General features: G+C 37.3%; 1 protein-coding gene across 1 annotated transcript in view; it reads right to left on the reverse strand.

The window, feature by feature from the left end:
• Window positions 1-6,150: 6,150 nt before the first annotated feature.
• Window positions 6,151-15,319, reverse strand: part of DDX60 (DExD/H-box helicase 60) — a 139,712-nt gene continuing 130,543 nt past the window's right edge. The window contains exons 36-38 of the mRNA XM_043971751.1: window positions 13,501-13,652; window positions 9,208-9,270; window positions 6,151-7,102 (exon numbers count right to left, since the gene is read on the reverse strand). Coding sequence (XP_043827686.1) covers window positions 7,003-7,102; window positions 9,208-9,270; window positions 13,501-13,652 — 315 coding nt within the window. The 3' untranslated portion in view covers window positions 6,151-7,002. The remainder of the gene's footprint in view (window positions 7,103-9,207; window positions 9,271-13,500; window positions 13,653-15,319) is intronic.

The following is a 15,319-nucleotide window of genomic DNA, read 5'->3' on the forward strand; positions in this document are numbered from 1 at the left end:
CTTTTGCTGTCTTGGTGATTTTTCAACATGGTCATTGATGTTTGGAACATCTTGGGGAAAAGGACATGTACTACCAAATTGGAGAGGGGGTAATTGTCACAATTTTCAGAAAAAGAAAGAAAACAGAATCTTCAAACTATTGGCCGGTGAATTTGACTTTAATTCCTATAAAAATCATAGAATTGTAGAATTATAGAATTGATTAGGTAACATCTAGCAAATGATTTGGTAATGAATTGATGTATCAATGCATAGCTAAAATATTTATTAAGTATATATGGTATGCCATTAGAGAAGACAACACAAGTATGAAAGTTCAGTTGCATGTACTATACAAAGACCTGAAAACAGTAAGGGTACACTGGTTAGGCAGATGATGTGGCCCAGGAATTCTGGAGATACATAAGCAGGTCATATGGAAGCACATAGTGGTCTGGAGGACAGAGGAGTGGGGTGTGTTGTAAGGTTTCATGGTTCTCTATTTTACCAGAAATGTGGTAGCTGTTGACTACTAGGTCAATTAAGTATTATGAGCAAATATCTTGCTCTTCCTACCCAGTCATATTCCATGAAATCTAGGAAACCCACATATTGGGGGAGGGATAGCTTATCATAAAAAGATAACATTACTTTATCAAGGACAGTAATTTCAGAATAACTTTATTTTCTGTATTTGACAGAGTTATTAAAGTAGTGGGTCAGAATATTACTGCAAATATAGACTACTAAGATTTTAGCAAAGTGCTTGATAAAGTATGTCATGTCATCCTTGTGGAAACTATGGAGAGATGAAAACAAGATAAGATTAGTTAGATGACTTGGGAACTTCTCAAATAACCAGACTCAAAGAATAGATGTTCATGTCCACTATCAACTTGGAAGGAGGTATACATTGGAGTTCCATAGGGATCTCTGTTTGACCCACTATTGTCTAATATTTACCACTGTCTTGAATAAAGGTGTGAATGGCATATTCATCACATTTACAAGTGGTACAAAGCTGGGAAGAATAGATAACACACAGGACAATAATCCAGATCCAAAAAGGTCTTGACAGATAAGAGCTTCAGAATGTCTGAAAAAGATGAAACTTAATAGGAACAGATGTAAAATATTATATTTTAATTAAAACAATAAACTTTATAATTATTAAACTCAAAAAGATTTTCCCAACCTATTTTTGATACAATGTCTTTCTGATGGGAGAAACATAGACTCCATGGGGTTTTAATCTACTAGAAATTCTAAGAAGATTAATAATTTAATTAGTTTACAAACATATAATAATCAATTAGAAGAAAAATTAATAGCATAGTAATCAAAATTGTAAGGAAGAGGCACAAATGTATTACATATAAAAGACAAATGGGGCAATTAGGAGATCATGGGCAACTTTGGAGAGAGTAGTTTCAATTGAATGATGAGGTGGTTAAGCCAGATTTTAAAGGGTTTAGAATTGAGTGAGGGGATAGAAAGTATAGGAAATAATTGTAGTCAAATTTCTCAAGGAGTTTAGTGAAGAAGAGGAGGAAAGGTTATAACAGGCAGGCTTGATCAAAGTAGATATAGGTATACTTATAGGCAGCAGAAAAGGAGTTAGTAGAAAGGGAGAGACTGGATATTATAGAGAGTTTGGATGATAGAAGGCGGAAATCTGTTGGAAAAGAAAGGCTGAGATGGGCTAGGATGGGATGGGAGCAGAGAGATTTTCCTTGGTCAAGTCAAGAGCCACCTCTTCCTCTGATAGATGGTAAAGGAGATGAAAATGGATGAAGATGTTGGAATAAGGTTAGATGAGAAAAGAGAAAAAGAGGCTGAAGTATGTGGTGAGGTTCTCAGCTAAGAGTATGGGAGCAAGAGCTGTGGTCAGAGTCTAGAGGAAGAATGAATAGATATGAAATATTAATGTAGGAGTAAGTGACTGAATGGAAAAGGTGTGGCTTACTGCCATAAGGGCCCATTTGAGAATTTGTAACAAATTTGTAGAGGACCCAATCAGCATGATTTTCTCAAGTCAAGTCAGTAAAGATTTATTAAGCATTTACTATGTGCCAAGCACTGTGCAAAGTGCTGTAAATACAAATATAAGCAAAGAAAAAGACAGTGTCTACACTCAAAGAATTTATATTTTAATAGGGTAAGACAATACATGAGAGGGAGCAGAAATGATAGGGGAAGAGTAGGGAATAGAGGGCATGATGACAAAGTCTTAAATGTTGGAAGTAGAGCCAGGAAAGTTTTGCAGGTTATACAACATGGAAACATATTATATCAAGATTGGATATCAAAATTGGATGGCAGTTACCACTCCTACCATGGAGGTGGGGAGGGCAGCCAGAGGAAAGCAGAGTTTGGACCAAAATAATTTTATGCCCTTCAACAGCCCTCTGAGTGTGATAATTCCTCTAAATTAGACAACTTTTCAAAACTAGACTTCAGACACACTATATCTTAAGCTTCTAGTTAACATAGTAAAGGACAAATGAATAAAAGCTGATGATAGTAATGGAAAGAGATGTCAAGACCAGAAGATGGGTCATAAAAAAGCTTACTTTCCCATAGGTTCCAATTTATAGTTCCAAAAGCTTTATAAGAATGTTTGCAAAAGTGTTGGTGTTGATAGAATAATTAAATTTGGGTAGTGAGGGACAGAGCTAATGGTGACCACAGTAGGCCTACAAGTTAGTCTGAGACTATGGGTACATAAATTGGGAAAATTGCTACAGCTGCTAGGCCTTGAGTAAGTAAGTTACTTCTTATCATGTGACTTTATGTAATTGTCACCCTCTTTTCCTTTAGTCTGCCCAACTTGACCCACCATGCTCCCCCTCAAGGTTTGAAATGGCTTAGCATAGTGTCTTGTGCATAGTAGGCATTTAATAAATGTTTATTGACTAACAGCCCAGTCACATTTATAAAGTGTTGCAAGGGAAAATGCATCTACATATAAACACTCTCAAAGCAGGGGAAATAGTAGTCATTCCACAGATCCTGGGAAAATGAATTGTAAACAACTCTAGATAAATTTGTTTATACAATTAGAGATCAAATAGATTCACATCTGGTCAGCTCTACAAGCCAATTAGTATTCCCTCCAGTCTTCATGATATTTTGTTAACCATGCAGGAAAATGAGATGGATGAACCTTTAATCCTTTGGTTCAGATACTGATTTGAATCTCATTGAAGAAACCTAAATTCTGGAAATAACTCTCAGGCTAGAATGAATAAGATAAGACAAAAGAAGCCATGTCTTGTGATATGCATATCACATTATACATTTCTGTAGAAATGTATGTGATTGGAAATGAAGTAAGCTCTCAGAACTCATGACATGATCTCTCCAAAAAACCTCCAAATAATGCCATAGGACAATTACTGGAGAAGGAGAACCCACAAAAGAATGGGCTGAGATTATTTTCCAGCCAAAGACAGCTTAGAAGGTTGGTGCCTGGTTAATTAGCAAACTGGCCTGTCGTTATCTACAGACCAGAGAACAGGCCAGGCAAGTGAAGAAACTGTCCCTCCTTAAACACCACCTTGGACCCCGTGAAGTTTGGGACAGTACATCCTAGAAGTAGTGCCCCACTTTAAGAAGGAGTTAAAGGTCAAGTGAAAGACTGTCAAGATGAACAGAAAGAGAAAGATGAAGACCATATATAGTTTCTTTAGTGACAAGGAAGATCGAGATACACACTCAGAAGAGGATAACAGCGTCAAGGCTCCTACATCCAAAGCTTCCAAGAAAAATATAAATTAGTCTCAGGCCATAGAAGCACTGAAAAAGGACTTTGAAGATAGAATAAGAAAGGTAGATGGAAAAGTAAGAGAGGTAGAGGAAAAAATGGAAAGAGTAATGACAGTGATTAAGGAGGGTCATGAAAAAAAGTCAACAACTTGAAAAGCCAGATTGGCCAAATGGAAAAGGAGGTAAAAAAGCTCTCTGAAGAAAATCATTGCTTAAAAAATAGGATTGAGCAAATAGAAGCAAATGACTTTATGAGAAATCAAGACAAAATAAAGCAAATCCAAATGATTAAAAAAAGTGGAAGTCAATGTGAAATATCTCTTTGGAAAAAGAGCAGACCGGGAAAACAGTTCCAGGAGAAATAATTTGAAAATCATCGGACTACTTAAAAACCATGATCAAGGAAAGAGTTTAGACATCATCTTCCAGGAAATTGTCAGGGAAAATTGCCCTAATATTCTAGAAGCAGAAAGTAAAATAGAAATTGAATGAATTCACAGATCACTTCCGGAAAGAGATCCCAAAATGAAAACTTCCAGTATATAGCCAAATTCCAGAGCTACCAGGTCAAAGAGAAAATATTGCAGGCAGTCAGAAAGAAAAAAATCAAGTACTGTGCACAAGATCTAGCAGATGATAGAAATAAATTTAGACAGAGGGCACAGGTGGGAATTGATTATGAAGGGATGATATCTGTAAAGCATTAACATTTATTTTATTTTTTTGTGGGGTGGGTGACATGCCTGAGGATGAGCAGTGGGTGAGTGTTTTGTGACTGGGGCCAGATTTAGGCTCAGTTGTCCTGGGTTCAGGGTGGGTGCTTTGTCCACTGGGTCACATAGATGCCCCATGATGACATCTTTAGGGAAAAATTGAGGGGTGAGAGGAATGCACTGGGGGAGGGGGAAGGGGAGCTATAGAATGGGGTGAAATCCCACATGAAAGAAATAGGAAAGGGCTTATGAAGTAGGGGAAACAGATGGGGGAGGAGCCTCATACTCATCAGAATTGGCTCAAAAACCTTAATCTCATCAGAGTTGGCTCAAGGAGGGATTAACATACACACCCAGTTGAGTGGAGTAATCTATTTAAACCTGCTGGGAAGTAGGAGGGGAAGGGGATAAGGGGGGATGGGTGAAAGAAGGAAGGGCAGAGTGGGGGAATTGATAGTCAGAAGCAAATTCCTTTTGAGGAAGAATAGGGTGAAAGAAGATAGATAATAGAGTAAATATCATGGGGAAGGGAATACATGGAGGGAAACAGTTAACAATAGTAAGTATGAAAAAATAGAAAAGGGAAAAAAATCATACAAAAAGTATTTATGGCAACTCTTTGTGGTGGCTAAGAATTAGAGATTGAGGCAATGGCCAGCAGTTGGGGAATGATTGAAAAAGCTGTGGTGTGTGATTGTGGTGGAATATTATTGTGCTGTGGGAAATTAAGAGCAGGGTGATTTCATAAAAACCTGGAAAGAATTATATGAACTGATGTATAGTGAAGTGAGCAGAACTAGGCTAACATTGTGCACAGTGACAGCATTATTGTTCTATGAACAATTATGAATGACTTAACTACTCTCAGCAATACAATGATCCCAAAGAATCCCAAAGGACTAATGACAAAGCATACATTCCACCTCCACAGAAAGAACTGATATTGAATGAACACAGACTAAAGCATGCTACTTTGAATTTTATTCTTTTTTTTACTTGAGTCTTTTTATGTAAAATGACTAATATGGTAATGTTTTACATAATTGCACATGTATAACCTTTATCTGATTGCTCACCACCTCAGGAAGTGGGGAGGGCAGGAAGGGAGGAAATGAGAGAGGTATAGAATTTGGAACTCAAAACTTTAAATAGAAATGGATGTGATTTCTTTGTAATTTTTGTCTAACAGACTAATACCAAATAATTTCTTACACACATTCATAAAACACATTAAACATCTTTAATTTTTTCATATCATCAATCACTTCAACAAAATCTAATTATACAAGGAAATTCAAGCCCTCAGCCAAAACAAATTATTCCAAAAACCCCTTACAATGAAAACTTAACTGAATGAACCTTAACTTTAAATGTCATTTTATGTTGCTTATAGCCAGTCAGTAGAGTCAAAAGAGACCTGGTTTCATGCCCTGGCTTTGATGCCCACTTAGTTATGTGAACCCATGATCACATAACAAATCATTAAACCTAGCATTAAATCTGGACATCTCTCTAATACTAAATATTGCGATTAGTTGTTGGAGGGAGATTACACATTGGGAGATCTCTATAGCTGAATGAAATAACAGATTGAGATCAAGATAAAATATTGAGCTAAGAATTCAAGGCATATATTAATTTTCCTTTATATATATATATATATATAGAGAGAGAGAGAGAGAGAGAGAGAGAGAGAGAGAGAGAGAGAGAGAGACAGACAGACACTAAACTATTTTTACAACACCATTCTCGGTAATGAAGTCAACATTTTGATTTAACATTGGGAAAGCATTATTTCATGCAAATAAAATGTAGCCTGTCCTGGGGCCACTAGTTTCCTTCAATTTTCTCATCCCCAAAATATCATCATTTTATATGGGTTTGTATGGAATTTTGTCTGAAGGAAATGACTTTATAAACCTTATAAGCACTAAACTAATGTGTTCTCATCATCGTCATCATCATCATGTGCCAGAAAATTTTGGCTATTTGGAGCAAACCTTTCACATCTATTGTAAGCTACTCAAAGCCCAATCAATATTTTAATTCCCAGAGTGCTTACAGGAGCTCCTTTGAATTATTCCTTGGCAGTATGAGTAAATTGAGAGTCAATATGGTACAATGGTTAGTGAGTCAATTTTGGAGTCAAGTTGGCTTTAAGCCTTGCCTCTAACACAAACAAGCTGTGTGGCAGAGGTCATTACCTCTCAGTGTTCCAGGCAGTGTTTTAAGTCTATAAGCTGCAGACAATTTTCAACCACACTGCAGTTCTTTATGCTAAAGGCGTAGAGGCTAGAGGCTCTCCTTTCTCCATTAAGAATTAAGTAAAATTTAAGTAAAAAGTGACTTAAGTTCTAGGACAGAATCTGCCTTAGAAAAAAAACCTGAATGGTAGGTTGAAAGGTATACAGTATTATGCAACCAGATTTGAAACTTGAGCTAACAAACTGTCAAAAAACACAACATCCAAGCATGAGGATTTATACAAAAGTAAGAAGAGACTTAAAGAAACTTCACCTGGTGGGTACCAGGACAGAAATTCTTAGACTTTTTCCAGTTTTTCTCTGAAGCTGTTACTAAGTTGTTCAAATGCTAACACCACATTGTCAGCCTCATCTTCACATAGTTCCCTTAAAGAAACACTGTAGGAGAGAAGGGGAAAAAGTTATACGTTTACGCACATCTTGAAAAATTATCTTCCTAGCTGTCTGGTTAGGCAAGGTTTTAAGTTATTAGTAACACTCTTCCCCAACTTTGTATTTTCTCCAGAAGTCTTGGTTTTGTCCCCAATTTGCAGAAGAAATTTAAAGAAAATTATGAGCAATCCTAAGAAGACAGTTATTTCCACAGTGACCCTGCCAAAAGACCACAGATTTTTTGATGTTTTGAGAGAACTTCCTTTCTGAAACAGGAGAATTCCATTGAAAAAATCAATTTCCTCTCCATGATTAATATTTTCTAGGTTTCACAAACCCTAGGTAGTTAGATTCTGTCTCTCCCACCTCCTGCCCCAACAAGAACAGCAAACTTTCTTTTTACTGCCTGTCCTCTAAGAGGACATTTTCAGACTTTCCTCATAAAGGAAGCTGAAAGTAGAAATAGCATTCAAGGATGCTAAGAGAAATCTACAAGATATTGTGCCTCTATCCTCCAGTGTTATTAGAAAGGCTGAATACCTTCCCTGCCTGAGAGAGATTTCCCTAGCAGAGAACTCCATTGCTGGGCTTGATTCATATGGTATTACAAACTCAAACGGTCAGACAAAAACAATATATAAAATGCAAATCAGGATTTCAGGGGCTTCTAATTTTCCTAAGGTGTTAAAAGATATGGGATTCCTGATTAATAGTCCCCAAATCTTGTCACTAGATTCTTATCATATTGTCTTTAATGGCTTGGTTTGTGTCAGGGTTGAAAAAAAAATAGTCCTAATGATACCCTGTTAGAAAAGGCACTGTAAGGAGAGCCAGATCTAGGCTCAGGTAGTGATTGCCATTCATTTGGTGTGTGAGGTAAACAAGTCATATGGGTCTCAATTTCTTTATAAAATGTGTGTACTGGTCATAGAATCTTGGATCATAGATCTGGGGGAGAACTTAGAGGTTGCCTAGTCTAATCAACTCATTTTGTAAATGTGGAAACCGAGGTGAGAGGTCTAAGGGCAGGAGGTAAAGTACTGGGGAGGTGTTGGGAAGACTGTAAAAAGCTTCTTGCAAAAGGCAGGCTTTGAGCAAAGAAGACAGAGACCATGGAAGTCAAGATCAAGAGATGAGGAGAAAGCCCTCCAAGCATGGAAGATAGTCACTGGAAGGGCCTGGAGTCAGGAAATGGAATTTAAGAAAGAGCAAGAAGGCCATTGTCTCATGGAGGAGGTAAAGTTTAAGAAGACTGGAAAGGTAGGAAAGACACAAGTTGGAAAGGGCTTTAAGGGTCAAAGATAAGACTTTATATTTCCTTTTCTTTATCCTCAAGGCAACAGGGATCCACATGAGTTTATTGAATGGAGGGGGGTTGAGAGGATATTTGATATAATCAGACCAGTTCTCTAGGAAATAATAATAGCTAGCATTTAAATAGCACCTACTATATGCCAAGCACTGTGCTAAGTGCTTATCAGATTTGGAATGAAAATTACTTTGGCAGCTGAGTGGCAGATGGAGTTGAGTAAGGAGAGACTTGGGGCAGGGAGAACAACCAGGTATTATTATAATCCAGGTGTAAGATGATGAGGGCCTATACCAATGTAGTAGCAATATAAATGGAAAGGAGGGATAGCTAGGTAGTACAGTGGATAAAATACTGGCCCTGGATTCAGGATGACCTGAGTTCAAATCCGGCCTCAGACACTTCACATTTACTAGCTGTGTGACCCTGGGGAAGTCACTTTAACCCTCATTGCCCTGTGGGGGGGGGAATATATCTATATGTGGAAAGAAGGGACCTACAAGAAAGAACTCAGGTCCTATACCAGCTTCAGCCTGGTCTTACCACTGCTCTGGATGGAGTAAGGAATTATGTCCTCAAGGAATCTCTATGAAGGGTTTCTTAGAAAGGCTAAGCAGTAGCAAGATTCTGCTAAGGGTTCATGTCTTTGTGGGGTTATTCCAAAGGGGTCACAATTCTGGCCTCATCCAGGTGGGGTGGGGAAATAATGGCCCACTAGAAGGGATCCGACAACAAAGGCAATCCCAGCAAAGATAGAAGTGATCTTATTGGAACATAAGATCAAAATTTTTGTACAGAATACCTGATAGATTGAAGAATGAGGGAAAAATCTTTCAGCAAATGGTAAGCTTCACCTTCAGTGATCCTAAACAAAACAAAATGTTTAAATTAATAAACATGTAAAAATAATTTCTTTACTCTTACTGACTTAATTTATAACTGTAGCTGCTTATCTCCACAATATGCTTTTGTTTTCCCATTCCTTTTAAGTTCTTCCTACCTGATCTCATCATGCTTAAAATCTGATTAGAGAGCAAATATAATAGAGACTTTCTAAGCTCCTGTCCCAGTTTCCAAAATCATGGGCATGGAAGATTCCCATTCTCTGAGACCATAGCTCTTCCTTCTTTAGTTTTAGGTGTAGTTAGCATACTACTTTCCACCAAATGATCTGCCTGGAATTGGTTCTTTAACTGGTTAACATTCCCCATTTCCTCACCCTGACTGTCTTCCATGTTGCCTCCTAGCCTTCTCTCATTTTGATCATTTGGCTGATGACCAGTGAACTGGTCAACTCAACTTCTTCACTCTCCCTCAACCTTTATACTTATACAAGACTTTTTAATCCTACCTGTACAATCCATCTCATATCAATCACCTCCTTTCTATTTCCATGGCTAGCAGCCTAATACAGGCTCCACTTTACCCTCTGCCTGTACCAATTCAATAACCTTCTAAAAAGTCATCTCATCTCTATTCTCTCCTTTCTGAGCTATCATGCATTCTACTGTCAGTTTAATCTTGCTTATTCACAAGTCTAGATATGTGACTCCCCTAATCAAGAAACTTTAATAGTTTCTTACTGCATACCAAAAAACATTCACACTCTTCTCTCTCCTAGATTTGGTGCCAATGTTCCTTTCAATGATTTGGTTAAACTCAACTTAATTCTTTTATTAAGTGACTATTTTATGCCAGGAACATTTTTTCCAATCAGGCATTGAATGGAGAACTAATATAAAATATAATTAGCTTTCATGACTAGCAGCTCATGCCCTAGACCAGCTTCAGAGTTTTGGAGTTAGGGCAGGTACTCTGAGGTTTTGAGTATGACTCTGGATAAAGGTTTAGAGAATCATGAGACCCACCGTCTAGGAAAAAGGATTTTCAGGAGATCAAAGTAATAGCAACTCTTTTCTAAGTATACAGACAAAAAGGAGCCAGTCTATGACCTTGAAAAATTTACATTCCACTCGGAAGTATAATATATACACAAGTTAGTAAATACAAGGCATGCATACATACCTCTGTGTGTGTGTATAAATATAAAGTGATTTCAAAATAAATACTACTTTCCAACATGCATACCCTGTCTCAAGAGTCTGATGCCTTGGTGTAGTAGATAGAGAGTCAGCTTTCAGGGAGACTTGAGATCAAGTCCTGAATGGCACACATTGGCTGTGTGACCCTGAATAAGTAGCCTCTCAGTATCCTAGGCAACTCAAGAAAGTTGCATTGAAGGTGCTGACCTGTATTGTTAGAGAAAGTTCCCTTAACTAAAAGTTACTTCAACAACAACAAAACAAGTCTAGAATCTTCTCTTATGCTATTTTCCAATAAAACTAAATGGCTTCTTATTGCCATATAGGTCCTACACTATTCACCCTTGGTACTATTGCTTAAATTATTCCCTATGTCTAAAAAGACTTCAGTGCTTACACATCTCTTGTATATAAAATGCTACTGATCCTTTAAATTTCCATTCAAAAGTCACCTCCCCCAGGAAACTTGCCCTAATCCCTAGTTAACTGATATCAGTTGCAATGCAAAAACCTGGGTTAGAAGCCTGGCCCTGCCACTTTACTATCTGCAAAATTTTGGGCATGTCATTGCATATTTCTTGATGCCAGTTTTGTTGTTGTTGTTGTTGTTGTTGTTGTTGTTGTTGTTGGGTTTTGTTTTCCATCCATGGAATGATAGGACTTAGCTAGAGTTCTTCTATCTTTGTCCCCCATGATCATCATATCCACCTTTATCTTCAATCTCATTTTCTCATCTCCAAACTCCATTACCCTATTCTCCTACAAATCTATCCAAGTATCATCATGCTTAAATTAGATCCTACTCCAACTATTATTTTAAACCTCTCCTCCTTTTCTTTGAAAAAATTGTACACAGTCTGCTTTCACTTGTATTCTCACTCACTTCTCAGCCTTTTGTAGCTAACCTCATCATTCAACTAAATTGTTCTTTCCAAAATTTATCAATGATCTCTTAATTATAAATCTCAATTTCTCAATTATTATCTATCTCAACCTCTCTGTAGCATTTGATACTGGCCACCTTCTCACTGCCTGGATTCCTTTGATTCTAAGTTTTCATGATACTATTAAACAGGGAGATGACGCAGCCAAAATCTCTTTGGCAGCTGACTGTAGGATGAATTGGAGTGGAGAAAGACTTGAGACAGGGAGATGAGTTAGAGGAATATTGTAGTAATCTAGGTAATAGTTGATGATTTTGGAGAGAATGGGACATACATAAGAGGCATTATGAAAGTAGAAAAAATACTATTTGGCAACAGACTAGATATCTAGTGTGAGCAAGAATAAGCAATTGAGAGCAAAGCCATGGCTTTGAGTCCAGATAACTAGGAAGATAGTGGTACCCTCAATAATAACAGGGGAGGAAAAAAAAGGTGTGGAATTTTTGAGGGGGAAAATCTCTTTTGGACATACTTAGTTTAGAATACTTATGATATATAAAGATTGTGTCTAAGAGGCATTTGAAGATGAATGCCTGTAGCTCATGAGAGACACAAAGAATGGGTATATAAGTCTGGGAATATTCTTCATTAAGGTGAAAATGGAATCCTGGAAGCTGATATCACAGAGTGAGATAGTCTAGTTGTTTGATCTCAGATGTCAATCTCTGCTCACATTATTCCTGTATGGTTTCCCTTCTACAAAACTGGAACAGGGCTAACCTTCATAGCTCAAATAGACTCTGAAACTAATTCCTTTGCTAATCAGTTCTAGAGATTTCTCCTTCCCACCCACACTAAATAATTGAGGAAAGAGGAGGGAAGGCAACAATTGGGATAACCCACCTTTTAAAAAATTAGCTCTGCTATCTTCACTAGCACAGAAAATTGAGAATGTAGATTGTATTAATTATTGTCTATCATTAACCGTTTTAAGAAATGGAACAATTATTTCAAATCTTTAAGTTTCATTTTAAGTGTCTATATCAGAAGCAGTAATACACAGTAGTAGTATCATGGTCAAAATTTAACAAAAAGGTTAACTGAGGCATGTTTCTTCAAGCAAGAGAACATTTATTAACAGGAGCATGCTGCCTTTCAATAAATGGGTCACTGGTTTGCCTCCATTTATGCCAAATACCCCAAGCTCCCCTTTTATAGGTTTTGGGGAGAACAGAACAAACAATGGGACAGGACAGATGACATGATGGGATTGAGGATAGCATGCTTAGTTACAAATCTGAGGCATAAGGAACAATATGACTGTTTGGAAATTTGGTAATTGGGGCCTAGCAACAATGCTCTACTTCCCTCCTGAGAGTACAAGATACTGAGCCAGACTTTTGGACAGCAAACCAGATATCCTTAAAAGGATAGCTTTATGGTGTAAAGATAATAGAGTCACACACATTCAAAGACAGCTATATTCCATAAGGCAAGAATAGATTAGTGTTTACCAAGAGAGCTGGATTTTAAAAATTAACCCATGACAGGCTAGCTGAATTCTGAACCAAGTCCAGAGACAGAAAATCATGACTTGAGCTATTAAAGGACAAAATTGTAACAGACAATTTCAATTCAACTTTCTCAGTAGAATACTGCACTCTAGGTCATTAAACCTTGGTTCAAATCTTGCCTCTGACGTTTATTAACCATACAACCCAGGGCAACTCTATCTCTCTGGACCTCTCAAATACATAGTCACTAAGTCATAGGAGATTAGTGTGAGGAGTTCCAAACCCTGACAAAATCATATATTCATACATAAATTCTATGCTTAACTCAATAGACCTATCCTTATTTCAAAGAGGGTATATAAAAGTTAACTGTCAAGGGAAGCTAGGTGGTACAGTGGATAAAGCACTGGCCCTGGATTCAGGAAGACCTGAGTTCAAATCTGGCCTCAGACTCTTGACACTTACTAGCTGTGTGACCCTGGGCAAGTCACTTAACCTTTATTGCCCCACCAAAAAAAAAGTTAACTGTCAACAAGTGTGCACCACTAAGAAAATGGCCACAATTTAATTTTCCTTGACATAACTCTGCAAAGGGAGATCCATTTTATGCAATGTGATTAATTTGAATTCCTAACTATAAAAAATCATTACCTACCTGTTATCTTGTTCTAATCCTTTCAGAGAGCCATGTTTATAGAAATCAAGGGCATAGGCATTGAGTGGCATTCTTCTCCCTAGACAGTCAAATTTCTTTGAGTAAAGCAGGGGAGCCTGCGAGGAATCAACAACAATTGTACGTAGAATGATCTGAAAAACAAAAGTTTCACTCAGTTCACCTCTTATATGTAAGTACATATAAGTAACAGTTAGAATCTTAACATGTATTTATTGCATTATATTTTTATTTCATGGGTTGTCTTAAAAAAAGGAGTAAAAGATGTCATCAAGGAAATATGTAATAAGAAGATAGGCTTGTCACTTGAAGGACAACAAGTGACCATCCAGAGTTCCCTATCAGTACTCTCTTGATGTCAAGTGAAAGGGAAGAAGTCCTCCATTATATTGGGTGGAGTCCTTGTAGTGAACACATAGGAGGGCATGGGTAATTACATCTTATAGGATGGAGAGGTATGAAAGAATTACAATGTAAATTGTTAGAAGAAACTCTGAAGTGAATGAGATCACAGATTCAATGGTATGCTGGAGAATTTTTTTTTATGTAAGCTCAATCCAGTTTCTACAAAACACAGTCATTTGTATTATTGTTATTATCAAAACAGTACTGAAATACATATGGAAAATGTACCATAGGAGACAACATAGATTAATGGGCAGATAGCTGGCCTGATAGGAAGAAGAGACATTTCAAGAACCATCTCTGGTAAATAATGTAGATGTGACCCTTGGGCAAAACCCTTAACCTCTCAGGTCACTAGGCAACTCTCTGACTAAAATTTTTTAGGAAGATGTCAACCTTCATTGATAGAGGAAGTTTCCTCATCTGGAAATTCCCTATACCAAGGAAAGCACAGGTCCAGCCTCTATTCCTGTCATTACTGAGATGCAGCAGGGTGTGATAGATAAAAGGCCAACAAGGAATAAGAAAGGATCAAGTTTATATTTTTCTATTGACACCTACTAGTTATGGGACCTCTCAGTATCCAAATCTCTCTCTGAAGACCACAAGTTCTAGAGAAGTTGCTGGTATGCAGGGGTAGAAGGAACTTTCCCTCTGTAAAATAGATGATATCATAGATCTGGACTGTCCCCCATCACCACAAAAGAGAAGAAAGTCATGATTATAGTGCTCACCTAAGCAGATGTGGATAATAGAAAAAGATAGGAATTATTTGAAGGCAAATGTGTATGTCTTATGAAAGGACTAGATCTCACAATGACAGAGTGTTGAGTTCTTTTTCAACACATTTCAATTTTGCAAAGTTGAATGGCCTGGACAGATGGAACTACAACTACCACAACTATGGCAATCTTGCCATCCAGCAGCTGCTCAATGACACTCCAAACCATGCTAACATGAAGAATTTTAATAATTTCCTATTTCTAATTAGAGAAGGAAATACCAGGTTGTGAGGGACAGTGGGTAGCCAACAACTAGTTTCTACAAAATAAATGTCTACCAAGTAAGCCAAAATAGGAGACTTTAACTTAATTCCTACCTTAGTCTGATTTTTTTTTTTAAAGAATGGCCTTCTGTGAACTGAGACTGAATGAAGAAAGCAGGAGCAGAACAATAACTACCACAACTAAAAGACAACTCAGGAACTAAAAGACAACTCAGATAAAGCCCAATGATTAAAGAACTGAATAATTCCTATTGTCCAGACTATAATATGCATTTGAATGAACAAGTAACTGTCTGACACAATCCATCACTACACTTTTTTTTTTTTGCAGAGCAGTGAGGGTTAAGTGTCTTGCTCAGCATCACACAGCTACTACACTTATCTTGAACA

This window comes from Dromiciops gliroides, chromosome 6 (genome assembly GCF_019393635.1).
Source record: "Dromiciops gliroides isolate mDroGli1 chromosome 6, mDroGli1.pri, whole genome shotgun sequence".
Taxonomy (NCBI): domain Eukaryota; kingdom Metazoa; phylum Chordata; class Mammalia; order Microbiotheria; family Microbiotheriidae; genus Dromiciops; species Dromiciops gliroides.